This window comes from Podarcis melisellensis (assembly GCF_964234715.1).
Source record: "Podarcis melisellensis genome assembly, chromosome: 2".
Taxonomy (NCBI): Eukaryota; Metazoa; Chordata; class Lepidosauria; order Squamata; family Lacertidae; genus Podarcis; species Podarcis melisellensis.
Genome location: NC_138529.1, coordinates 75,349,047 through 75,376,744, shown reverse-complemented (window position 1 = coordinate 75,376,744; position 27,698 = coordinate 75,349,047). Strand labels below are relative to the sequence as shown.

At 41.2% G+C, this 27,698-nt stretch overlaps 1 protein-coding gene and 1 long non-coding RNA gene across 16 annotated transcripts in view; one reads left to right on the top strand and one right to left on the bottom strand.

Annotated features, from left to right (window-relative positions):
- The window catches only part of LOC309364312, a 768,778-nt gene that overhangs the window by 414,424 nt on the left and 326,656 nt on the right, over positions 1 to 27,698 (top strand). The gene's annotated exons all lie outside the window — the stretch shown is intronic.
- The window catches only part of ATP2B2 (ATPase plasma membrane Ca2+ transporting 2), a 371,704-nt gene that overhangs the window by 141,843 nt on the left and 202,163 nt on the right, over positions 1 to 27,698 (bottom strand). For all 15 annotated transcript variants that reach the window (XM_081901178.1, XM_081901176.1, XM_081901188.1 and 12 more), the window contains one exon: positions 2,863 to 3,325. In XM_081901178.1, the coding sequence (XP_081757304.1) occupies positions 2,863 to 3,061 (199 nt within the window). In that variant the 5' untranslated portion in view covers positions 3,062 to 3,325. The remainder of the gene's footprint in view (positions 1 to 2,862; positions 3,326 to 27,698) is intronic.

Sequence of the window (27,698 nt, the reverse complement as noted above, 5' to 3'; positions counted from 1 at the left end):
CCTCCATTGTCAATGTTGGACCAAGGAGTACCCTTAAGCTATGGAGAGTCTCATTCCAATGGAGGTCAACCCCACGGATGACAGTTCTTGCCACTTCTTGTGACTTCAATGCTTTTACCACTGAAACCAGCACATTTTTTTCTTGAAAGAAAACCTGACCTTTAGATGTGGGAACAGCTACCACTGTGTCTTCCTAATAGCATTATCAAGCCACATATTGTAACAGAATATCACTAAAACAAAAATTTACCAAGTAAGAGAATTCTATTATGTTTATATTTGTTGTTTAGAGAATAAAAGTGATGGGCACTATGTAAACATTACAGCTAAAAATAAGGTTTTTTTAAAAAATAATACCAAAAAAGCTGAAGGTATGTTTTAAAACAGTGCAAAATGAGCACCTAAGGCAGAAACCAGCAGGAAAAACTAGGTAAAACAAGAATGTATTCAATTGTTTCCCGAAAGTACAGATAGTGGGCACCTTTTGTATCTCAAAACATGTCACAAGCCAAGTCAACAGATCACATGCCAAGTCTAGTGATCGCATAAACAGTTGAGAGATTCCATGCCCCACGGTAGATTAACTCAGTGAAAAATTCCAAATAATAGAGTAGGAAGAAATCACAGATAATGTAATCCAAACTTCTGTTGATTCTTTCACCCGAATCTTTCCCCATCCCATTCACATTTAAAACACATTGCTTTAAAGCTGAGGACCTTTCCCTGTTGGATCTTGCTTTTACTCTTGCTTCAACAGTCAGCTGGCAACTACTACTTTCTTGTGTTTCAACTCCTGCAGTTCTGGAGGTCACACCAACATTTACTGCCCAAGCCTCCTGAACTACAGAAGCAAAAATATAGCTGTTTTCATGCAATCAGATTTTTAATCTTATTGCTTGTCATATTTTCATTCTTCATTATGTGAAGCTACACTGTGTCTACTTCTGTAGCTTAATACTATAAAAAAGTGCACAATTATTAACCTTCATTCTATATAGTATTTGTCGCCTAAGCTGCACTATTCCAGCCTATTAGAAATACTGCCAAACATATATTTCAGTATTATGTATACTCCAGCCTTTGATATGCTCTTTCCTAGTACATAGGCTAATTGACAAGATAGAAGGCATCAGCCTCTAAGGCTAAATTCTGAATCCCTTGTGGAATTGCCAGTCTTCACTCCTTTCCATCATTCATAGCACACATGGAATTTGGTACTCGTACCTTAAATACAGATTACTTTTGAACTACTTTGTATTGCAGACTAAATGGAATTGAATAGCCTGTTCTGCTAAGCAGGATTAGATTTCTTCATCGTTGCCTCTTCCGTAAATAATGCAATATAGAATCCTTCTGAAGCTAAACTATGTACTGTGTTCGCAACAAGGTTATGCAACTGAAAAATTGAACTATAGATTGTACTGTACACATCCCAAGAGTTTGGTCTTAAATGTCTGAAATATATTGCTATATTTAGTTGTTCTCACAGAGCATACAAAACCATGCCTGATGCACACTAAATCTACGTGCCAGATACTGTACATTTCATGATATAGTACTACATATTTTCAACAGCTTAAACAAAATGTCCAAAGAAACGTATCTTGTATAGAAAGTCTATTTCCCCCCATGCTTAGCATATTTATATTGTTCTGAAGTTAAAACAAGGACCTCATTTGAAAGCGTATTAATTCATGACAATTTAATAGCTAAAAAGTTTTGTCTAGCAAGGTGTTTTAAAACAGACCACGGTTTCCTACAGTACAACCAACATTTTCTCTAACCCATACTTCCTCTACTATGGGAATAAGGAGAATGATAGTTACTTCAAAGTATAAGAAAAAGTATTTAAATATGTGGCCTGGTTTCTATTTTAATAAAGACTCCCATGTTTATTTGAAATAGCACATTGTTCTTATCATTACTTCGGAATGAACTACAAGCTAGCAAGCCTATAAAGCAAAATGTTTTGATTCATGTACTTCTGGCCTTGTTTCTTGGTCTGCCCCAAAAGTGTAACCTCACATATACCTATGCAGAATAAAATTTACCTAAAATTAGGGCTGCAAGTTCCCAGTCCCAACTCTTGCTAGGATAAATGGCCATTGCCAACAGTTCCACTAACCTAACATCACATAATACAATGACAGCGACAGAGACATGGACTATTAAACAAACAAAATTAGATCAGAATCTAAATAGGGATAAATCTTGGTACTTCTGCTTTCCTGATTTGTTAATCAAACTGTCTTTTGCATTACTATAAGCAACTTTCCCTACACAGAAAAAGGATGTTTTGTGTAATGCACTAAAATGGGGCACAATGAAAAAAGTGTCCAAAGGTGATTACGGCGGGGGTGTGTGTGTGTGGATTATGTGACTGTCTGTCAGACTGTGGCACAGACTACAGGTCAATGTTTCAAGCATCCAAAGCAAATGCAGATCCATAAACAGAGATGGCATACATGAACAGAAGGTATAAATACTGCAGAATAGCAAGAATAATATGAAAAATAATGTCGTTCACATGGATACACTGAGCAGGATTGCATGTATGACCTAGCAGAGAATTTAATGGAATTTTTCAAGGATTTTTCTCATGCATTTCTCTAAAAATAATTCTGCTTTAAAAATCAAGTTAGCATATTTAACAACTTTATAAGAGCAGCACTATTTTTGGACTCTCGCACAACACAAGCTTTAACAGTGGCTATATTTGTCTCAATCTGCTCCTCTCTGAAGCATGTAAAATAAAATGTACGACAGAAACCTGCTTTGCGAAAGAAGGATTACAGCAATGCACACACAAAAAGCCCTGAACCTCTGGCTCTAGTGGGAAAAGAAAACTATATCATTGCCTACCTTCTGTTGGCGATGTTTTCAAGTGTCTGCAGAGGCCCTCAGTGTCCCCATATGTCTCTTTAATTTTTACTACTGCTTCTGTTCCTCGAAGTTCCATGAGGGAGCGCAGATCCAGAAGCGTGCACCCAAATTCTCCTGCATGATTGGCCTCATTTCTTTGGTTCTTTGAATAAAAATCGCTATTTGTCATGTCACCCATTGTTGCTGATGGTATTGCTCCACACTGCACTGTATGCAGCTCAAAAATTTGCAAGGGTGGAAACTCAAGTTCCGGCCTAAACAGTAGAACGAATCCACTTTATGCCGCTAGTAGTAACAGTTGAGAAAGCGAGGAATGACTGATGTGTCTCTGTCCACAGAATGGCTGCTTTCAAGGTTGCAGAACAGTTCCACCCCATTCACCGTTTCCCATTATGCTGCACCCAGGCTGTTGGCATCTACATGATCATCTCTTCCTTCAGACCTTAAGAAATAAATACAGAGCACACGTTAGAAAATGGAGCAAGAGGCACTGAAATTTATTCCATCACCAAACCATGAAATGGGGCTTAAAAACAGAAGCCCGTCGCACAGAAGGCTTTACAACAGCCCTGTGAAGATTTCACAAAATTACAGTATTAGCTGGCTCCACAGAACTAGCCGTGTCACCCACAAGGCTCTTTCCAGCTCCAGCAGCAATAGCGGCAGTCCTTACTTTAATCAAATCCCGAGCGCACAAGCTAAATGAGATGCCTCATGAATATTAATAAGTATGCCATTAGCCCAACAGCCTCTGGTAGGGGCTCTTGTTCACACTGCTCTGTCAAACTTTCATCTGACAAGAACACACACACACACACCTATGAAGTAATAAAAATTAATTGAGAACTATTACTTATGCTTTCATCCATTATAGAAACTGTTTTTCAGTTCAAGGAAAGTGAAATTGAAAACAGGGCATTTTCATTTCCAATCTGGAATACATTTAAATAAATTGAGCTTTGCAGCTTCGAAGATAAACACAAACATGAGGAAGATAAAAAACAACAACACTTGAGTGCTTAGACTAAACAGCAAGTCCTCTGTGTCATACAAATGGGGAAAGTTGCTCTCCTTCAGCACCACCTGTTATCTGACTCACCACTACATTTGATACCCTTACTTAGTGAGAGCTGAATATTCCTTTGCAGAACTCCAAACAGGTAAACACACCTACCTTCAAGGGACTTTAATGTGCAATAGCCAGATACACAGAGATTATCTGTTAGAAAAAGTTATTTAACATATTTTTAAATTCTCTTTCTCAGACACATATACTAATGAGCTCTGGACAAAATGCTGAAGCTAGCTCTTATACTTTGCCACAGAGAATTCAGCTAAGATTAAAGGGTTTTGTTTTCTTTAAGTGGGTTAGTGTCTGTCCATAGTTCGATAAACTCAAACCTTTGAAAAGATTTTTTGCTGTTCTGCACAGCTGAAAAAAGACATTTTTAAACCCTAATATGACACCTTTTAGAAGCCACATGCATGCATTCCTCTTATAGAAGGAATCCAAGGATGTGTGAAACACACAGGAGAATTTCTGCAGTTGTTATTACTTTCCTGGTCTGGAGCAATGGATGTCTGTGGGAGTTTCACTGGCTCAACAGAAAGTCTGTCAGACTGCGTGGGAACACAGATTGCTCATCACTTCATTAAATATATCACTTTATCAATTATTTCACTTAATCCAGACCCAGATGTCATTGCAAAAGTGTTTTCCTCCTCTGGTTGCATTATCTCATAGTTTTTGTAATTAATATATTTCACTTCCCACTCTAACATAAAAAAAGTAATCAAAACAGATGGGGAAGCACTTAAGGACTCAACTGGACACAAAGTAGGAAAGAGCCTCCAGCATTAAAAAACAACAAAAAAAAACTTCAATGCAGCTAATTTGATTGGGGAAGTCTTATTGATGGGATGGGGAGCTGTCCTCTTTTTTGCTAGTTCCCCACTCCAAAGCACCCCTCACCACCAAAGCTGCTATTTGCCACAATGGGAAAATGTCAGGGATTGCCAACCATTTTAGGTGACATTTGAATTTTTCATGAGTATAGTGGATCCCACCCCCTCTTGCTACTTATTTGCCCCTTTCCTGGACCAACCCCCACACATATCAGGAGACATAAAGGGGGGGAAGTATGTACACTTGCGCACACATACACACCTCACTTTTCAAAGGGTTAAGGGGGAAAGTCAGATCCAGTAGACTTCACCTGAGCCTTGGAAAAAGTGGGAAAGAGCATGAGTCTTCCTTCAGCTATATGTACTTTTCAAGGTAACCACCCTCACCACTTCATGACCAAGGGGCAGTGAGAAAAGGAGCCCAGAGGCTTTGCTGGCATGAATGGAAGACCTCAGTGGTGCCCTATTGCCCACAGACACAACATTGGTGACCTCTGCTATAAGTACAACAGGCAAACTGGGGGAGTGGCACAGAGGAGCAAGGGTTTGACATATCCTCTACAAATGTAGCTTCTCTGACCAAATTTGCAGTCCCATCTTTTTAATGAAACCGCAACAGTGATCCTGATTCCAAATGCCCTGGATGATATTTAATTTGATCCTCAATATTTATACTTGTAGACAGGTCTGTTAGCATGAAAACTTATGTCAGACTGGATGGGATCACAATAAGTCTCTGAGCCTAAAAAAGATTAATATCTCACGAGAATTCGACATAAAACACTAAAAACACAGGAATATTTTTGAATATTCACTTGATTTGATTGATGTGTTGCATTTTCCAGGTCTAGACAAATATGGTATAGTCACATATTTCATATTACCACAGAAATAGAGCTGCAGCCTTAGATTCTTCCTTCACAGCATATCCCTTCAGCTTACATAGGAAAATATCCTTATATGATAGGATTTACACATCCCTAGAAAAGTGTCTGTGCAAAAGTGATGTACCACTACATTCTTTGAAGTAACTATTAGTTGAAATTTGGGTAATGAGTGCTTTATGTAAATACACCAGTTGCTTTTCCTTAATACCATTAATGTTGAATTTTCATACAAAGAATTAGAGATTCATCTACATTCCTCACAGGATGTTTTTCAACAGGATAGTGATGCGTACAGTGTGCGTTCGGTTCACACTTCCATCACTGTGTATGAATATTTGTTCCAGCTCTTGTAAATATCACTGAGTCATTTTTGTCAGCCAATGTCAGCCAATGATACTGTTTTCTCACATCCAACGAAATAATTTGCCTGTTTAATATTTTATTTGACCTTCAATTAAATATTAACCAACAAATAAGCAGCAGATAGTCTACTCGTGGGACTACATACCTCTTATTAATGTTTATCCATTGGCTAGGGGGATTCACTTAATGGCACAACCCCCTGGGAAATAGCATATCTTGTGTTTCTGGAAGGCAGGTCATAAAATGCAGAAAGCGCAGAGCATGACTACCATTATCCACTGATAATGCAGCTCTATAATCCCATGGAACAAGATATGCAACTTTCATTCGATCCTGAAATCTCTTTTATGAAAAGGCCAGGAAGTCTGCCAAGGAGCCTAGCAGTTTGCTGTAACTGAAACAAACACTGCCCTCAGACTCTTACTCAGTGATTAGCGCAATTGCTTCATAAAAGGCCGGGAATCTGAAACAAGGAATCAGAAGCTCCCAAAGACTTGGAGTAGTGACATTCTAGAATACATTTTAAAAGTGGAAATATGAATTATCCTCCCTCAATTTACACTTCACTTGCCTAATTAAGTTTCTGTTTGGATTTGGAATGTTAGCATGTTGATGCCTGCATGTGTGGGCTAGAATCCAAAGAAAGAGCAAACTATTTGTGATTCCAAATATGTGAATAAATACATGAAGAAGTGAGGTATCACTGTCATCATTATCCTGGTCCATATCAACAAAATTGGGTTTCCTGCTTCTCTCCTTCTCCCTGTATCCAATTTAGAAGTTCTTTGACAAAAAAGTTCTTTGACAAAAGGAGTCTGTCATTATGTATTTCCACAGTGTCAACTAAATGACCTCCAATCTCAACGAAGGCCTCTAAAGCTCTATTAGAGTACAGCAAATAATGATTTCTTATCATTATTTCTTCTTTTGCCTCAAATTGCTCTGTCACAGTTTGCAGCAGGCTTCACTTAGATGATGATGCATTTTAGAATGCAAAGAAGAAAATTAAGTAGGTCCAGCAACTCTATCCTAATGTTGAACTCTCAATATTTAGACAAAATTGATATAAACAAGAAAGATCAGACCAATTTTTGCTCGCTTCAAATATCCATATGCTGTTGAACTGGATTTTGCTTTTATAAACAAAATAGATTTTGAAAAAATATATTATTGCACATTGAGGAAATTTTATGGCCCTAGTCTTTATCCTGTAGCACAGCAGACTATTTTTGCCCCCCACTGCAATATATTTACCAAACTCCAACAAAGAGTTTCCTTAAGTAAAGTGGTCCAAAGTCATGACAGCCTCCATAGAGGCACATATTTAGAACCTTTCACAGATGAAAATGATAACATGTTTGTAACATTCAAAGGATCACTTTGCAATCTCTAAGCTCCATTGTTACATATTGCTGAATGCCTTCACAGCTTGGCCTTATACAGGGGTACCTCCAGTTGCGGATGGGATCCGTTCTGGAGGTCCAGCTGGATCCCGAGGTTTTAGCAACTGGAGAGACTGCTTCTGCGCACACACGCGTGGCGGAAGAGCGCTTCTGCGCATGTGCGCGGGGCAAAAACCCAGAGAGATACTTCCTGGTTTGCCAGTTACGTATCCAAAAGTTTGCATAACTGGAGGGATACGTAAGCAGAGGTTCGACTATATTATGGTCATTTAACCTGCAACCCTAACCTGGAACAGTCACTAATATAACTTTAAGACCACAACTCTTCTTTCTTGCATCATTCAAAAAATACTGGGCTGCCAATTGCCTACAAACAGTACACACTAGCAGTAACACACATCTAATTAAAATGAAGAGATTTTGGAGAGCCCCTGCCAGTCAAAGCAGACAATATAGGCCTAAATATACAAATAGTCTGACGCAATAGAAGTCAGCTGTCGATGTTTTCATGCTCAACAAGCTGTTCTGAACTTCCCTTATCAAAAGAAAAAATCACCCTTGTAAGTCTGTAGATATTTCCAAGGACGTCTACAGTACATTGTCACTAGGATGAAACAAGCTTGGAAAGGACAGATAAGGCTGCCTTTTACTAATGTTGCAGAATAAGAATCATGGAAAATCTGACTCAACTCAAATGTTATTGTAGAACAACCAAAGAGCTTTTCTTTCTTTCTTCTTCTTCTTTTTTGTACCACTCAACAAACTATGTGTGCTTAACATCCATGAGATTTAAGTGCATGTAGCAAGTGTGGACTGGGTGTTTAGGGGCCAAATAATGAGGGGGATCAGATATTTAGGATATAGGCATAGCAAGATTACAAACAAAAACAATGCTTGTTCCATCCATATTAATGGCCATAACACAACAGTATGAACAAGGGAAAAAAACATTACATACATACGCCATTTTAGCAGTGCGCATAGAAGGAGCGAAGTAGAAGCAGAAAATACAATCAGGGACTGCAACAGCCACATGCTACCCACAAATGGAGCCAATGAACTCACTGCAATGTGGACACATCCAGCCATACACCGCTGCATCCCCCAATTTGCAGCCTGCTTGAGTGCCCTTTATCAGCTCCTGTGGTGCAGGCAGAAATCACTCACTACTGTCAGGCCCTAGGCTTCATGACAGGCATGGGTCCAGGTCCCCTTAAGCTTCTCACATTCATGGCTTCTGAGCACTATTTCTGACCCTGTATGTGTGGGTGGAATGATAGTGTTTTAAAACACTCAGAAAGAATGCTTTGGTAGCAAAGCATTCTTTCCCCACTTGAAATCAACAGCACAGACATCCCAAAGCACAACTGAGGGATTTCTGTCTCTGATGCCTTGCAATTAATTAATTAATTAATTAATGCTAATTAGTGGTCAATCAGGATCAGTAGGTGTTCCTAGACACATTGGTACCTCGGATTACGTATCCCTCTGGATACGTAATCTTCAGGTTGCAAACGTGGCAAACCCGGAAGTGTATACTTCTGGGTTTTGCCACGCGTGCATGCGCAGAAGCGATCTGCGCACGTGTCCAGAAGGGCACCTCTGGTTACGGATTTTTCGGGATACAGCCGGGCCTCCGGAACAGATCCCATCCGTAACCAGAGGTACCACTGTATTGAATAAAGGTCACACCTATTTGCTAGGGTGGAGACTGAGAAACAGCTTTACAATTTCAATCTAGCCAGAGGAACAGAAAGATTGATCCTGTGTGCATGTTCCAGTATACTCTGCACCCAGTGCACTCTCACCTCTCACCTTTGGTTTGGGAAGCACTGTATGTGTTACATTAGCTACAATCCGTATCTACCATGCAACTATCCTGCTGTTTCTTATAAAATACTGAGTTTTGATACATTTCCCACTCAAACCAGCATTGATCCTAATTGAGGGGGCAAATGGCCTAGCCTTTGTTATCTCTTTCTCCATGTGGACTTCAGTTTGTAAGGAGCTAAGAGCACGGCTTTAACCAGCCTCTTTTGTTTCAGACTAGAATGGAGTCTAATAGTAGCATTTTTCCCCTCTCCCAATAGTTTAGAAACATTTACCTTCTGTAACTAAGAAACATTTTGACTGCCTATGCAACTTTTTGGATTGCTGTACGGAAAAGCATGACTCTGACCTTTGAAGGGTTTTGTAAGTAAACCACTTTATGACTTGCCAAATGTACAGTCTACCTCTGTGCTAGAGAAATGGGAAAATTTGGAAGGAGCTTCTAAAACTGGACATTTGGGGAGTCCCAGGAGAGGGAACATTTTAAAGGTTTTACAGACTATATTTCCATGCTTTGCTTTGCTTTGCTTTGCTGCATGTTTTGTGATGTTAAATATCTGCTGAGGTTCTCTCAACCAAACAGTACTTGCCCCAAACTTGGGTCTTGATTCCAACAAGTAGAATATTCTGTTGGCATAGCTCTATCAGTAGAGTAATTTTGCCAGTGGAGGGGCTGAAAATGGCAACATCAGAGATGAATCTGGGAAGGAATGGGCTTAGTCTGAAACCTAAACTTACTTAGATCTTGCTCCCATCTTCTATGGCAGTGTATAATTTAAGCTAAAAACCGATCTGAACTACTTTATAATCAAATTATACTGGTCCTACCTCAGTGTTCTGGTCCTCAACTTCCGTTCATCTCAGTAAAAAAGAGCAGTGTCACAAAAATAATTATGCTTTATTCTATTTTTGTCTTTCTCCACCCAACCTGATATTAAATTTAATTTAAAAGCAAACTAAGGAAAACTCTACCAGTGAACCCGCATTGACTTCAAGATCTTAAATTGTTGTTTAAATTGGAAAGGCTGTAATTAATCCAAGCAACTAACCAGTTCACAGAAGGCAGGAATTCCTGCTGCGAAACAAATATTATTGTGTGTTTAGAAATTGACAGAAACCACATTCATCTAAAAAGTGGAGCAAACAGCAGATAATGCAGAAGAAATAGGAGTGGATAACAGTAGCCATTTGCTCTTCCTTATACTCAGTGCTTTTCTTCTAGAAAAAAAAAAGATGCTGGTACTGGATACCTTTGATTAATCTCCTTGTGTGGTATAAGCAATGATTTTTTCCCTGGGGGTACTCGAACAAGTGGAAAGCAATGTCCCACTGCTTTTTCAGGGTAATGGTTTCATATACCACTATAGAGAAATAAGACTCCATAAAGATTCCAAAGATCCCTAGAATGCATATAATTTATAAAGTAATTATCAAAACAACTGGATGCCTCAAGTATCTAGGAGTGCCTACTCCTCCTGGACATGTGGCACAATAAATGCCAGGCATTGCAAGGAGCCAACATGCTAATTTGTATTTTGTCCAAAGGAAAGGCACTGAGTTGGAATAATTTTCAGCGCCCTCATTCATCATTGCTTTCACTTGCACTCAGCCAATCAAATTTAGTAACAGATGATGTTACTAAGTGGCACTGCATTGGCTCCAAGATTTTTTTCCTGTGCAGCGTTTTGCTGATATTCGCCCATGTGCACTGATAAAATACCATAGGTAATCTTGATTTGATTGTATCTGCAACTAAATCAAAAGCCTATTTGTATGTTCTTTACCAATATTAAGGAGTGGACATGCACATCAGTAAAACATTACACCAAAGGAATATTACTTACCATCACCTCAGGATTACTTCATATCTCAGTAATTTCTTAGTCTCCATTTTGCTACTAGTAACAGAAAGCTACAAATTAAATGAGAGCTGTGGAAAAGCTCTACATGCTCCTGAATTGCATAAATTTTCCTAGTTCAACTAAAATCCAAGTGGAGTGGAACACTGAGCAGAATGAGCCCACAAAATGAGCAGGTTTTTTTTTAAAAAAAAATGAGAGTAATTCCTTCATCCTATTTCCTGCCAGTAAAGAAGCTCACTGGGTGAACTATTGTACACATATTGTGAGAATGAATTATCTCAGGAGTGCAAGCCACGTCATACACTTGATTATGAACTGCTTAAGCTTACTGCATTCCTTACTTCGCCTTTAGTCCACAGTTTCCTCATAATTTATAGCTCACATTTTACCCTCACAATAATCTTGAGATGTCACTCTGTGAGTTTTATTGCTGGGGCTGGGGATTTGGGTCTTCATAGTTCTAGCCTTATATAAAAAGCACTACATCAGTGCACAGGAAATACTGCAAATATACTAGGTGTCCTTTATTTTTTCCTATAACTGAAAAGTTAACTGACAAGTTAAAGTTAAAGTAAGCAATACTATTTAAACTGTTCCCTGTTTCCCCAATCTTCTGACTATTTTGGGGTATTCATGCCCTGTACTGACCTGGTACCAGGCACTGAGGCCTTAGAGGATGAACCAGACACGCCACAGGCCAAGGATCCGGAGAGGCAGTCGGGGTGCCCTAGAACTGGTGATGAGGATCCCTTGGAGGGGTCCTCTCAGCAGGAGACATGCTGAAAAGCTCTTGGAGCTGTCAAGGAGCAGGTAGAGCCACCCCTCAGTCCTTGAGAGCACCCAGCACCAAAAGGCTCAGGCCAAAGAGCAGCAGCGGAGTATGTGTGTTCACACCAAGGGTCTCCCCATGGCTCATGAATAAGGGTCTTCTCGTGAGTAAACAATCCCTGGAACCCCTTTGCAGCTAGGGTTAGGGTGTAGTCTTGGAGGGTGCAATATATAAGGACTCTCTTCTGAGCCTTCCAGGTGCTGCAAACAATGCATGCCCCTGCTTCCTTGTACCTTATTTGAGGGCCCCTCTCCATTTTTTGAACTATATCAACAATATGTTTCAATATTTGAAAGATCACCTTCTACTCTACAGACCCACTTGTGTGGCAAAGTAGTTTTGTCACCCTCAGAGTTTTGGGGATGGAGACCCAGGAGAAGGTATTCCCTGTAGCATCCACTAAGCTGTGGAATGCCCTCCCCATGGTGGTGCACCTGCCACCTTCACCATATAACTTTATTTGTTTGCTGAAGACACCCCTCTTTCCAATTCTTGACTGTTCTGATTTTAATATTGTATTTTTACATTGTTGTAACCCACACTGGAAGTGAGAGCTGGACCATAAAGAAGGATGATCACCGAAGAATTGATACTTTTGAATTATGGTGCTGGAGGAGACTCTTGAGAGTCCCCTGGACTGCAAGAAGATCAAACCTATCAATTTTTAAGGAAATCAGCCCTGAGTGCTCACTGGAAGGACAGATCGTGAAGCTGAGGCTCCAATACTTTGGCCACCTCATGAGAAGAGAAGACTCCCTGGAAAAGACCCTGATGTTGGGAAAGATGGAGGGCACAAGGAGAAGGGGACGACAGAGGACGAGATGGTTGGACAGTGTTCTCGAAGATACCAGCATGAGTTTGACCAAACTGTGGGAGGCAGTGGAAGACAGGAGTGCCTGGCGTGCTCTGGTTCATGGGGTCACGAAGAGTCGGACACAACTAAACGACTAAACAACAACAAAAACCCACACTGGGACCCTATCATGAAAGGTATGCAAGAAATCTACTAAATAAAAAGCAAAAGCAAGCCAATGCCAATTGATATTTCCAACACACAGTTCTCAGTGACTATTTGGAAATGGGATATTGTTGTCAAATCAAAAGTTTTTGGAAATGCCTGCAGCAGTTCATCTGTATGTGGAATTATTCACATGGTGCAATGGACTATAGCTCTGGAGACTTCAAACTTTCTATAGCAAGGCAGTTCAGGTAGGTAATGTTTCTCACTGGCAAACAACACTAATTGGTTTGAGAATGGTGATTTACACTGCCCTTGCCCTTGAAGGAACCAGTAAGTAACTCAATTGTGAGCACAGGGAAATCATAGCACTCAGCTGATGCCCAAGTGAGAGGAAAGACTAGGCCATTACTCCTAACTCCATTTCAGTAATAAATAAATAAACATTGTTCATTGCGTTTTATTTCCTCTTAATCCATTCTGCTTGGTATCGCCTATTTTTTCAAATAGTGCTGCAGCCTGGCTCCTAATTCAAGGACACTCCACTCTCTCACTTTGCAGCTGATATCTCCAAAGCTGAAATATAGGCAAAGGGTCCTCCTTTCCCCAAGCCCACCTTGCTTGCGTGCTCTCCTTATACATTTCACATGCTCACCCCTCTTTATGAATCAAGACAAAAGGAAATGGTCAGAGATATAAGGTGACGGTTATGCCTGGAGATGCTGTTGATGGGAAGGAATAATAAAAGTGTCTCTTTTTTGCCTTAATTTTACATACAGAATCAGCCCCATAGAAGACAACATTGCTGTCTCTTCATCCATGAAAGAATTACCTCCCCCCCCCACACACATATTAAACCTTAAAGTTCAAGGTCCTCACTAAAGTTAATAGAACTCTAAGCATTCATTTTTTGAGGGAAGCAGGTGGCGTTGTGGTCTAAACCACAGAGCTTAGGGCTTGCCGATCAGAAGGTCAGAGGTTCAAATCCCCGCGATGGGGTGAGATCCCATTGCCCGGTCCCTGCTCCTGCCAACCTAGCAGTTCAAAAGCATGTCAAAGTGCAAGTAGATAAATAGGTATCTCTCCAGCGGGAAGGTAAACGGCGTTTCCATGCACTGCTCTGGCTCGCTAGAAGCGGCTTAATCATGCTGGCCACATGACCTGGAAGCTGTCTGCGGACAAACGCCGGCTCCCTCGGCCAGTAAAGCGAGATGAGTGCCACAACCCCAGAGTCGTCCGCGACTGGACTTAACAGTTAGGGGTCCCTTTACCTATTAAGCATTCATTTAAACCAGAGCAGGGGGAAATGCTGGGGAAAGCTCTTGCCCTGAGGGATTAATCCACACTTACTGGTCCTGGAGGCTACTACCATTAGATGGGAAGCATGTGGGCATCATTGCAAGTACAGACCTTGATTGGTGGACACTGACAGCATTTCCAGGAATGTTGGAGTGTTTCTATCATTTTTACACTGTGTTTGTGTTTTCTATACAACCGTAATCCCTCACAGGCTGTGACATGTTTTCCTATCCATTTCTTGATAATTTGCTGTTGTGCATCTTCTCTTTTTTATTATTACTCAGAATTAATTTGACCCTTTTGTTTAATGCAAATGTTGCCAAAATTCAGCTTTTATTCATTTAACCTTTTTTTAAAAAATAAAAAAGAGCAATCTCTCTTTTATGTTTTTCTCCCCCAGACATAAATATTAGGACTACAAGCTTTAGACTGTAAATGAATCAACTAAAGCAGAAGTGGGGAGTTTTTCGTCCTCCAGATGTTGCTGGACTACAATTCCCATAATCCCTGGCCATTAGCCACACTCGCTGGGGCTGATAGGAATTCTAATGCAACAGCATATGGGGGGCAGGCTCCCCACCCTTGACTAAATACTTAGGCTGCAACCCTAAACACCACCACCCCTCTTAATATTGATGGTTGTGGGGAGGGATTAGAAGCAGCATAGCTCCTGCTCACTGGCCTCCACTGGCAGACACAGTGTTGTTGATTGGTGGGGCTCCACTGTTGCAGAGCCCAATCTCTACCCAAACAGGCAGGACCGGGGCAACATAGGGCAGACCACAGGTCTGCTGCACCTGATGTTGTTCCAGCTTCTGGAGAGGGGCCTGACTACTGACTACTGGTGTGCCAGCCTGAAGCTGACTCAGCAAAAGACCAAACAGCAAATTCCAAAACACCCACCTGCCCTGATCAGAAAGAGCCAGCAGTGCTTTCAATTAAATGGTGGCTGTACAGCTCCAGTTGTCCCTGTCCCCTCATTAGGACTGCTCTGCCTGTTGATTAGATGGTACAGATCAATGCTAATTAGTGCAACTGAACCTTGTGTTTGTATTTGTTTTATGAGGAGCGGGGGTTAGGAGTTTACATGGTTCTGGCACGTTACTGTATAAAAAAGGAATGAAAACCAATGCAAATGCTGCAGTCCTGTGAATGCTTAAAAGGTAAAGGTAAAGGTACCCCTGCCCGTACGGGCCAGTCTTGACAGACTCTGGGGTTGTGCGCCCATCTCACTTAAGAGGCCAGGGGCCAGCGCTGTCCGGAGACACTTCCGGGTCACGTGGCCAGCGTGACATCGCTGCTCTGGCGAGCCAGAGCTGCACACGGAAACGCCGTTTACCTTCCCGCTGGTAAGCGGTCCCTATTTATCTACTTGCACCCGGAGGTGCTTTCGAACTGCTAGGTTGGCAGGCGCTGGGACCGAGCAGCGGGAGCGCACCCCGCCGCAGGGATTCGAACCGCCGACCTTTCGATCAGCAAGTCCTAGGCGCTGAGGCTTTAACCCACAGCGCCACCTGCGTCCCATTATGCTTACTTGGGAGTAAATATTGTTAAACTGAGTGGGACGTATTACTGAGTAAACCTAAGACAATTCTGCAACAAGCACCTTGCCATCTAAAAAATGAGAAAGGTGTTTGGGTTTCTGTTAATTGTAAGTAGACTCTGTGTCTCAAAAAAGTCAGCGATACCGAGGCCTTTTTTATAACGGGAATTTATTTATTCAGCTGATTAAATTCAACCAACATATTAGTAAGAGGTAGGGGTTTATCAGCAGACAGCCTGAGTAAATGCTCTTGTTCATTTGATCTTATAGCACCAAACAACATGCAAATGATTCTACTCTACCTTCTAACCCAACGAACCCTCTAAAATTTACAGTAATAAAAGTTATTTATTTGTATGACTTCTTACCCGCCCTTCACCATAACATGGTGTTACAGCAACAGAAGATGAAATTATAACAACATAGCATATCCAAATGATATGGACATCTGTGCCCTCTTTTGCAAGTGGGTCAGGAGGTGCAACCCACAGTGTACCAGCCCTAGAAAATTCTGTTGGCTTCCCTCCAGATTAGAAGAAGAAGAAGAGTTTGGATTTGATATCCCGCCTTTCACTCCCTTTAAGGAGTCTCAAAGCGGCTAACAATCTCCTTTCCCCTCCTGCCCCACAACAAACACTCTGTGAGGTGAGTGGGGCTGAGAGACTTCAGAGAAGTGTGACTGGCCCAAGGTCACCCAGCAGCTGCATGTGGAGGAGCGGAGACGCGAACCCGGTTCCCCAGATTACGAGACTACCGCTCTTAACTACTACACCACACTGGCTCTCAATCAGTAGTACTGATTTCAAGGACTGTCCAACATAGGAGTAGCAGAACTTTGCCAGAGGGAAGTAGAACTGAAGCTGGGCCTGCCCATAACTACTGCAGTAATTCTTACTGCTGGTGACTTTCTTGCTTGCTCTGATAATCATAAGACAGAAATAGCTGAGAATATCCCTCATTATATTTTACAGCACTATCCTCTTCAAGTTTTGTCCTTGGAGCAGCAATTCTGTGTGCTGTGCTCCTAGTCTGTTGCTCTAGCCTAAAAATTGCCTTAACGTTCCCAAAATTTCCTTAAGGAACTTATTCTAATGACAGCATGTGGAAATCACTGAGACTTCAACAGAGAGGAAAATGAGGTTTCACATTCATGAAATTCCTAAGCCTGTAGAGACTTGAGAACTGAATCCTAAGGACGACGTCACTTGGACTTGAATGTGAGGTATTCAGGCAACAGCACATTCAAAGAGATTGAAACTCTCGTGCTTTTATTCCTTTAATTTTTATTTATTTAGGTTGCAATCCTATACTCACTTACCTGAATGCAATGGGACTTGCACAAGGTTGCGGTATTAGTCTTTTTATAGGCTTGCCTCAGAGAAAGGCTCCCTGCATATAGAACAATTTAAGATAAAAATACAGGTTTTTAAAACTCCATGAAAAGCACTCAGGAACAAAATCTATAAAGATAGCTATAAAGACAACACTATAATCAGTTCTAAAACAAGCTTGCGCAAATATAGAAATCCTTGCTAGGTGCCAAAAACACAACAAAGTTGGCATCCACTAGGTGAGTTTACTAGAAAGGGCTATACCGCAATTCAGGCTGCCACACCTGAGAAGACACTCCTCCATCCCTCCCTCTCCTTCCCTCCTTCCCTCGCAATGCCTAACCTCAGAAGTCAGGGGGCCTTGAAGCAGGCCTTCTGTTTAATCAATGTTTGAGGCAGATTCATGGGGGTGGAGAAGCAGTACTTTAAGCAGCCAGTTCCTTGACTGGCAGTTATGTACCAAGTTAGGATGTCTCTAGATGCTTGTTTTCAGGGCTCAGTATTAATGGCCTTTCCACTCTCTGCTCAGTCAGGCTCTGTGAAGTGCAAGGAAGGAAAATTGGTGCTTCTTGAACCCTTAACAGCTTATAGTATTCTGCAGGAGAGAATGGGTGGCTGGGTAGCTGAACAAGAAGATTTTGTAGCAGTTCTGGCTTGGCATAGCTATTTAGGAACTCACATTCTCTAGCAACTGTTATATATAAGTAATCAACAACCTGGATTTGAATCGTCAGAATAAAACTACAAAATAGGCCTGTGATTCTAAAGGTTTGAAGAAAATTAAGGTTATTTTACATTTTCATCACTCAAATCTTTCATTCCCCAAAATACTGTTGTTGTTTTTTGAGTTTTTTAATCTGCGGGCTCCAATTTATTGCACTTTTTACTATTTCCATTCTTAGTTTACTATCAGAGGCATTAAATCATCAACCACTGGGTATATGGAAGTACAATATTTTGCATAATGTTGATTAATAACACAACACACACATATAATCAACACATTCTAACAATGCATGGTAACCCTTCTGATGTATAATTCATTCTAATTGAACAGAATATTTTAAATATTTAAAAAATAGGTTCCCTCCCTTACTGGCTCAAGAGGTAAATCCAGCACTTTCTTCAGCTGGAACTTGCCGGAACTCAGTTCCAGCACCTCTCAGGTGGGTTCCATTGCCATTCTAAGAGAAGAAGGGCATGGTGAGTTCTGGCACCTCTTTTTCGAGAATAATAGCACTGGGTAAATTATTTACCTTCTTGAAAGCACTCACATAAGCACACACAACCACTAGCACCTTAAAGCAACTCAAAATGCAATTGTTCTTCCCTTGCTCTGTTGATGTTCTTTACAGAGTTCTGGTCAGAAATCATAGGGTTTTGTTAAGCATATCACCAATACTTTATTTTCTCATGAAGCAATGAAATATGTGCATAAAGCACTGCAGAAATAAAAAAGTGAGAAGGTGGCCACCAAGTGGACCAACAAATTGCAGAAATTGGATTAAGCAGGCAAACAACATGTGAGACTATTTAAACAGTTACAACAGCATCTTACCTTCTTCCCTTAAACCTTCCAAAGGCAACAATACCATCTGTGTGATGATGAAGCAAGCCTTACTTATTTAGAAAGGGTGTGTTTGATCTCCACCCCTTCTTCATTTTTTTTTAACTGTACACTACCCTGGGAACAAAAGGTAGCCAGTGAAGCAGTTACGCTACAAAAGAACAAAGGGGTTTCCTGATGTAATATGCATAGTGAGGAACTGACCAAGTCTGGCTGAGTTGTTTTAGTCTAACAGTAAATCTCAAAGATAAAAAAAGCAATCCTGGCTTGCCAACTCCAAACATTTCACAATTCTTTTTCCAGCATTCAATACTTGCTTCTTTGAAGGACCCTCTGCAGGAAACAATGGACCACTCTAGGGTGCACAGTAAGCAAAATGGATTATCCAAGGAATGCAGACTCTCTGCTGTAGCTGCTGGCCTCTGTGAATTCAGGCTACAAAGGTCAAAAGGCCCAGTTCTAATTCTGAAGAGTATCATGAAGTAGAAAGCAAGTTAGGAAGATTTAGCAGATGCTACTTTAAGCATCTCAAAGCAGTCTAGATCCTCCTTAGGAAAAGTGCCACTGACTCCATCCTTTCATCCTCATCACATATAGCAAAAGTATTGAGTCTGCCAAGAAACCTTTTTAAAGCCTCTTAACGCTGGGGGTGGGGTGGAATATATGTTTCACTGGTGGAGTGGAAAGTAGAAAGAGAGAGAGAGAGACCACATGATTATTTAAACAGAGCATTTTATGTAGCAAGGATTACTATCTAGAAGACCACATGTGTGCTGGAGTTATCAAGAGGGGCTTCCTATTTTCACCCCATTGAAGCCCATGAAACCTACTTTGTAAGTCTGCTAGCTCCTCTGTAGTGCCATTCAGAGTGGGGTTGCAATTGACAGAGAAATCAGTTGCTTCCCCAGGCGCATGAAGTGCTTTGCATGTATGCGCCTATGTGTCTTTTTGGATATTAGACATCGTCTTGGGCCACATACACACTAACCTGCTTGTAGCACCAAAAAGCAGTTTTTCTTAATCCGGAATCCTTAATCCTGCTCATCCTCAACATGGTACCTTACATTTAGATTGATTCTAGGTCCTGCTGCCTACAAGGGTGGGTGTGGTAACTTGATATGCATTTGAAAACCCTGCCCTTGATTAGGTTATCTATGCTTTTTCCTCCATCCATATGTTCAGGTAATTGAAGAAAGAAGTGTTTGCAATCAGGGTATAAGTCTGTTTTTATCTGTTTTCAAATGTGTACACTTCAGGGTAATGCAGAATAAATCTGCAATGAGCTTTTATCAGAATGAAACCAGTTTCTCAAGAAGCAAAAAATATGATCTAGAAGACCGTGTGTGGACTAGGTAGAATATACAAGCATTGGTCTCCACTGATTCTAGAATAAAATGTTTTGTATATGCAGATGTGGAACAGGCACCATATGTTATGCCCAGTACACATGGCCCATACATTTACATCCGATGATGCACTTATAGACTGCTTGTTCAGTCCAGATATGGCAAGATTTTCACGAGCAAATTATGAAACATTAATTTGGATCAACAAAATATTTTACCAGGGCCAAAGGTTTAACAGCAAACACCACTATGCATTTCCATTATAGACAGGGAGACTCTGATTAAATATAAAAAAGCTTTCTTAGTTCTTACAGAATTGAAGGAAAATATGCTCTCTCACATACTTCCACAAACTGTTCACAAACATTCTCACACAATGACATTTATTACAGGAGAACAGCTCAGTGTTTTGGACCTCCTTAAGAGCAGGTAGAACAAATAGCCAACACCAAAATGACAAAGAAGAGACAGTCTCAAACTGATGTTTTTAAAAACTGATTTTTTAAAAGTGACATGTGATATGGTCAACATGTCAACATATAACCTTCCCCACAGTGAAAATAAAAATCTTGCAATGTTTTGGTCCAATGAGGTAACCACAGGGGTGTATTCAGAGCACCAAGGCATGCTATCGGCTTATTCGGTGCAGCATGAGATCAAGAATGCTTATGCATGGGATATTACCTCCTCACACTGCAGCTTTCTGCAGAACAAAAGGCTCTTTTGAGGGTCAAGGGGCCCTCAGAAAAAGCCAGGAAGTGTGGTAGCGGCAATGGAGAGAAGGGGTCAGGGAAATCAGCCAGAACTAGCTTGCACGAGTGAAGCTCCCAACTCAAAGGAAAGGCTTTTTTGGGTGCAATAAAGAAAAGGGGATGATAATTTTCCTTGCACTTATGCTGCATTGTATATAAACCAATATATTGAATCATATTGTGAACATCTCATATTGCAATTAAATTTTTGGAGCACCATTTTGTGGCTTTGCCTCTTTTTTGTGACTTTCTGGCTATTGGTAAACCAGTATAGGAAACACAGTGATCGAGGGCAGGGAATTGGGGTAAGAGACTAGAGAGCCACAGGCACAGCCAACATAGGTCAAGGCAAGGTCTAATCCAGCTGATGAACACTACTCCTTTAGCTATGTCTCAACAAACAATTATTTGCACTGGATGGTATTAGGTCCCTTATATCATGTGAGTTCCTAAAAAAACAATTTTACGGTCCTGTGGTCTACAAGATTTGTGTGCAGCTTTCATCAGGTGGGGCGGGGGAAAAATGCTTTTTAGAATAGCTGTGTGGTACCGTATTCCTAGTTTCTTGTCACCAGGGTGATTTGAGAATGTTATGAATAAAGATAAACAATGTTGACTTTGGTTTGGTGTTTGTATGATTTCCTGTTCAGGAATGTTACAAAGCAATTGCTTTCACTATTTCCTCAGATCAGGGTATTTGCTGTAATCATTTGTTTCCCCAAGGAGACTTATAAAATCATAGAATTGTAGAAGTGGAGGGAAGGATCCTGGAAGTCGTCTAGTTCAACCTCCTGCAATGCAGGAATCTTTTGCTCAACGTGGGGCTCGAACCATTACTTTGGTTATTAATCACTTTCCAAAATCATATGTAATGGAAAGACTGCCTGTAAAGACAGTTTGGAAAATGAAACGAATCTACATTCGGGGCAGGCAAGCATAACCTACTGCACCAAGATTGCACCAGATGAACTGGTTTCCAGTGCTTTCTGAGAACAATTTAAAGTGTTTCTGATGCTGTCCTTTAAAGCCCCAGATGGTTTGGGGCCATGTTACTTATGGGGGCTGCCGGCATCCCATATCAGCTTACTTGCCCCTTAAGATCCACTTCTGAAGTCCTATTGAGGTACGTGGCAACAAAGGATGGCAGGCTCACAGGCCAGGGCATTTTGAAGAATGGCCCCACAGTTGTGGGGAAATGATCCCATGCCAGATCAGGAAGTCCTCCATCCCTGCACACTTTCAAACAGGGCTGAAAAATTAACCCTTTTGCCACAGTTTATAGCAATTAATTGCAGTCTAGCTGTTGATATGGCATTGTGTTCTGAGTTCTAGTGGTCATATGATGTCCTGCTGTGTTACATTTTGCTGGATTGTTGGTGGGTTTGCTAGTTTGAATAATGCTGGATAAAATAATGTGCAGAGATTATTAAGATATTTTAAATGTTTATTTATTTATGTTACTGTTCATATTTTGTTTTGATTCAGCCTTACTTGTGGTTCGAGGACCCGACCCCCGCAATGTGAAATGAATACACAAGGACATGTGATATAAGGTTAATGGGCAAGGAAAGGCCACAACTTTATTGATTACAGCAGTGAAAAGGTATTGGCTTAGGCATTGGATCTCTCAAACAAGTAGGTTTATTCACCAGTAGGTGGAGCCTGTTGATGCTAATCCAACTATAGGCTCTCCCCTGATGTCACCGAGGGTTGTGCCATGGCCTCCCACCAAGCAGACATCGGACAGAATACACGACCGCCAAATTCCTTTAATGGAATACCCAAAAATTGAAGGCATAGGCGATGGCCACACCTAGCCCTTCGACACACCACAACACATTATTCCAATGCCTAACCTACCCACCAATACCACAAAAGTTGTGACGATTGCTACGAGGTAGGCGAAAAAACCAAAATGCCTAATGCCAAATGGAAAAACTCCTACCAGGCCCCCTGGACAACCAGGGCGAGCAACCTAAGGTCCATAGCGGCGAGACGACAATGAAGAATGAGGCCGGGGAGGGGCTGGCGCCGCAGCAAAAGGCTGCTGAACACGCCCCCTCTAAGGCACCTGGTTAGATGCCTGCCGAGGGGCGTGGGCGCCAGCCAGGTGAGGCGGAGGCAGGGGGCTAACGCCCCCTGCTAGGAGCAGTGCTTGGGCTCCCGCCCACAACCACTCCCCTCTCTTGCAGGGAGGAGAGTCTTTGCCAGACATATACATATAGCTCCGTTGGAAGGGGGAGGGTGACACACATTTTCAAAGGACAGGACAGGATTTCCCAGTGTGGTGTTTGATCTCCACATGGAGTTCTGGCATACTTGTGGGAGGGACATGAGAGAATTAAAAATTGAGTGAAGAAGCAAGATATATGCAAGGACAGGTTAGGCTTGTAAAAACCTTGACCTCTGAACAGAAGTGTACTTTAAAAGAAGTAGTAACTTAAAACATGCAAGGATAAGCTATTATTCATTCAATAGTAAACTTTTTTAGAGCATTAAGGACACAGTACACATAGTTATAACCAGTGCTTTTTTCTGGGGGGATGCAGGAGTATGCATACCCCTAAACATTTTGTGAATCTTTGTACTTTTGTCCATTTGCTGTATTTATTTTCCCCGATTTGAACTGTAAAATGGTGATTTCCTTGAGTCAGAATGAGCGTTTCCCTAAACATTATTTTAGAAAAAAAAGCACTGGGTATAACCATAGGCTTGCTGAAATTAGTGGGCATAACGACACTTAGCTGTGTGTTGGACCATGGCCTAGTATAGTGAAGATAAGTTGTGAGTGGGAGTTGTTATTAAAAGGACGTATATCCATTACATACAAATGCCCATTGTTGCTTACAACCAATATTATGAAGCTATGGGGTGACTCAGAAAAACAATGAATGACTAAAATAAAATGTGGAACATAAAAAATAAGCACCCTTGGTGAGAAACCAAGGGTGCCAACTTGAAAAAAATATGGGGGTGGGCAGAGAATCCCCGCCCCACATAGTTGATCACATGACGCAGTGCATGCACACCATTTGAATAGCAATGCTTATCAACTTTGGGGGGCCGGCCCCCTCAAATTTTTTATTTAGGGCGAAGACCCCTCAGCCCCTAGGGGTTTTTATATCCAAAATATAACTCTGGTTAGCTCAAAATGGCATCTAAGCTGTAGTGTAGCATGGGGGAGCTACCAGGGCTGTTGCCCCAGCTACAAAATTGTTAGGGGTGCAAAAATTCAGCACCCGGTGCTGCGTCAATACGGCTGCACACTTCTGTTGCTGGGCTCTATTGAAAGCAGCTTCTCCATGTGAACCATGAAGTGACCTCTCTAGACAAGGAACAACTCTTCTTTTTCGTCTTCTTATCTCTCAGACTGTGATCTGGGTGACGAAGATGCTGTTAGGTAGTTGAATGTGCATGCATACTCCATACGTTTCCCTCCCTCACACCCTACACCTCCATATGGCCCCAGGTGGCAGCAATCCACGCTATGTCACTGCATCAGAGAGGGGACACCTCTCTCTCTCGCTCGCTCCCTCTCTCTCTCTCTCTCTCTGTATATATATATTCTTTCTTGATTGGAATTGGAGGAGGGGGAAAGCTTGGTGGGCTCTAATCATCCAGCAGCAGTCTTGGGAGGCAGAGAATGTCGCTAGATCCAAAAACAGTTTAGTAACTTGGTGTGAAGACATTTGTAGCTGCTTAAACATGTGCTATTTCCACTGGGGGGGGTATTTGCATCTAACCCCCAGATTATACGCTGAATTCTGCTAAATGTAAAGAACATGTGGAAGGATTTGTGCAGGGGGAATCAGGTGTATGCATTAAACATTCACGTGACCCTTTAGGATTATGACCTTCAAAAGTGCAATGGTTTCCAGGGCAGCAGTTTCATTATATTAAAATTATCCCAACAAAAGTAATTATGTTTTAATGGATTGTACCGTATTTTTCACTGTCACAGTACGAAAGCCAGCTATCAGTGAAACAAGCTATTGAATTCCATTTTAATACAGAATTTACCATCTGTACTATCCAACAGTTTTAGAAAGCTTATTAAATATAGTCACAGTTCCTATAAACATTAGTATAATTAAAACTGAGGCAGTATTTTTCTTATAAGATCCATGATTCAAGGACTCCTCAGAGGAAGAAAAAAACACATTTTCTACATTATAATTAATTAGTAATCCAAAATTAGCATTAAAAGGTTGCTAATTGTATACATAAATCCAGGAGCTTTATGATTTAAAAATAGATCCTTATTCTTAATAGTTAATGTTATGTAAAGCAACTGGCACAGGAGGCACAAAAATTGTGATGTGCTTTAGCAAGCAAGCAAGTTCTTACTATGAAGCCTAACAAAAATGGGCACTATTTTTTTGTTTAAATGGTATCAGTTACTGAAAAAGAATTCCGTTCTTGCAATTTGGATTATCAATTGCAGGCTATGAATTTCAATTAAAATGCTCCCTGAAAAGGTTTCAGTGGCTGTTTTAGATCAGCCAATAGGCTTTTTGGGACAAGCAACATAAGAATATGGGATGCACAATTGATAGAAAACTCTAATACACAAAGCATGTATTGGAAATTAGGATACTTGATATGTGTGCATATACCCCAGGGATATGTGTGTGTGCACAATGAAATTGAAAGAGCATCTTAAGATGGTGGTGGTGTCCCTCCAGATGTTGCTGGGTTCCAACTCTGATCACCTCCAACCTTTGGCTATGCTAGTTGGAATTAATATTAATTGGATTCCAATAGCATCTGGAGAGTCAAAGGGTCCCCTTCCTGGTCTTAAGACTTTAAAACTATCTCAAGATCATCTACTTCAGCCCAGTGGCGTAGCGTGGGTTGTCAGCACCCGGGGCAAGGCAAGTAATTTGTGCCCCCTAACCCGTGGATTTGCGCCCCCTAACCCTAACCCTCAGATGTTGCGCCCGGTGCGGCCGGCCCCCCCTGCACCCCCTATGCTACGCCACTGCTTCAGCCCTACATCTTGCATTAAGCTACCTTTGCATTATGCCATGCGATTCTCCCCATGTTATTATGCTCTGCTCTGATCATAAGAAGGCATATCAAAAGGATGGGGTAGAAGAGTTGTCTTGCACAGTATGTGCCTGGCAACATTTCAACAGCTGGCCACTTATTCCTCCATGTGCTGCAGAACCATTCAAAGGTAAGAGGAAGAGCAGCTTCATGTGTTACTGGCAGCTGCTGTAAATGTCTATTCCTTGGCATTGCAATACACAAATGATAAATGCGCAAATACAATCTAAAATATATTTGGGTCCTAGTACAAACTTACCTTGATGTGCTCCAGCTTAAATAGGCTTACCGAAATGGCTAAAAAGAAGCAAATAACTGGATTGACTATAGGAGGTCCAGCAATTATCAGAATATATTCCATAAAGATAAACATCTCTCAGATACCAGCTTTGTCTTCTATCTCAGTAAAAGAACCATATCCATTGACTGACACAGAAAGCGTGCATGCACATGTACAATATGTCATGGAAAACAGTCCTAAAAGGTCAAGCTTAACCAGTGAATACAGTTTGAGTTTAATCAAAGCCAAAATGGCATTGTGACCTTCAAAAGTACGCAAAGTGCAGAGTCAATTCAAACGCAAGTCCCCTGCACTTACGAACAATGAATGCTTGGGAAAACATTAAAATAGCTTGGTAAGGAAGCAAGCTAGCCTATATTTCACTCGAAAGCAAATCTACCTCACCCTCTTTATCAGATTGTCATTTTATACAATAAATGCACAGCTCTTCTATGTGGGGAATCTAAACGAGGTAGCCAACGTTTGTAATTACCTAATTAGGTGGATTAATTTGGTTATAAGGCTTAGCTGTATTATGAATTGAGTGCTCTTTTTCCTGAAAGTTCTCCTCTAGTTTAGAATGTTAAATGGGATAGTGTGCATGCATGGTCCACATGATCAGCATTCAGTCAGCCACACACCTGAAGGCAGCTGCTCTGCAGGTGTGCAGTTTATTTAAGGCTAAACTTTGCCCTCAATTAAACTGTGCTGAACACTGTGAGGCTATGTGGACCTTTCCAATGGATCTCCAATTTACAAAATAATACCATGCTGCTTACATAAATAAACTAATCCTTGGCCACAATTCAGTGTTGAAAACCATTGTTGTTGTTGTTTAGTCGTTTAGTCGTGTCCGACTCTTCGTGACCCCATGGACCAGAGCACACCAGGCACTTCTGTCTTCCACTGCCTCCCGCAGTTTGGTCAGACTCATGTTTGTAGCTTCGAAAACCATAGGCATTCTTAATCATGTGATTTGCAACACACAACGCTAATGCAATAATCATTTACATGTTACTGCATGTTTGACAACATGGATTAACAATTATTGAACTATGCATGATGAAACATAATGTATGCAGGGCACAAAGCATTACTGTTGCCAACACAACATGCCATCTTCGCCACCCTACACAAACTACAGTTCCCAAGGTGCAGTGTGATAATAAACATGGAGAGGGCAGGCTTGCCCAAGGCATCAAGTGTCTATAACGGGGTAGGCAACCTAAGACCCGTGGGCCGAATGCGGCCCAATCGCCTTCTCAATCCCGCCCGCAGACGGGCCGGGAATCAGAGTGTTTTTACATGAGTAGAATGTGTGCTTTTATTTAAAATGCATCTCTGGGTTATTTGTGGGGCATAGGAATTCGTTATTTTTTTCCCCCAAAATATAGTCCAGCCCACCACATGGTATGAGGGACGGTGGACCGGCCCACGGCTGGAAAAGGTTGCTAACCCCTTGGTCTATAAGCTTAAATATATGGGTATCAGAACTGTGAAACTGTAGTTTTCCATGTATGAATGCTTTAAGACAAAATGTCATTTAGTGGACAAAAGACGATTTGGTGTAGATTTTATTAACCCAAATACGGTCAAGAGACTTTAAAGAAC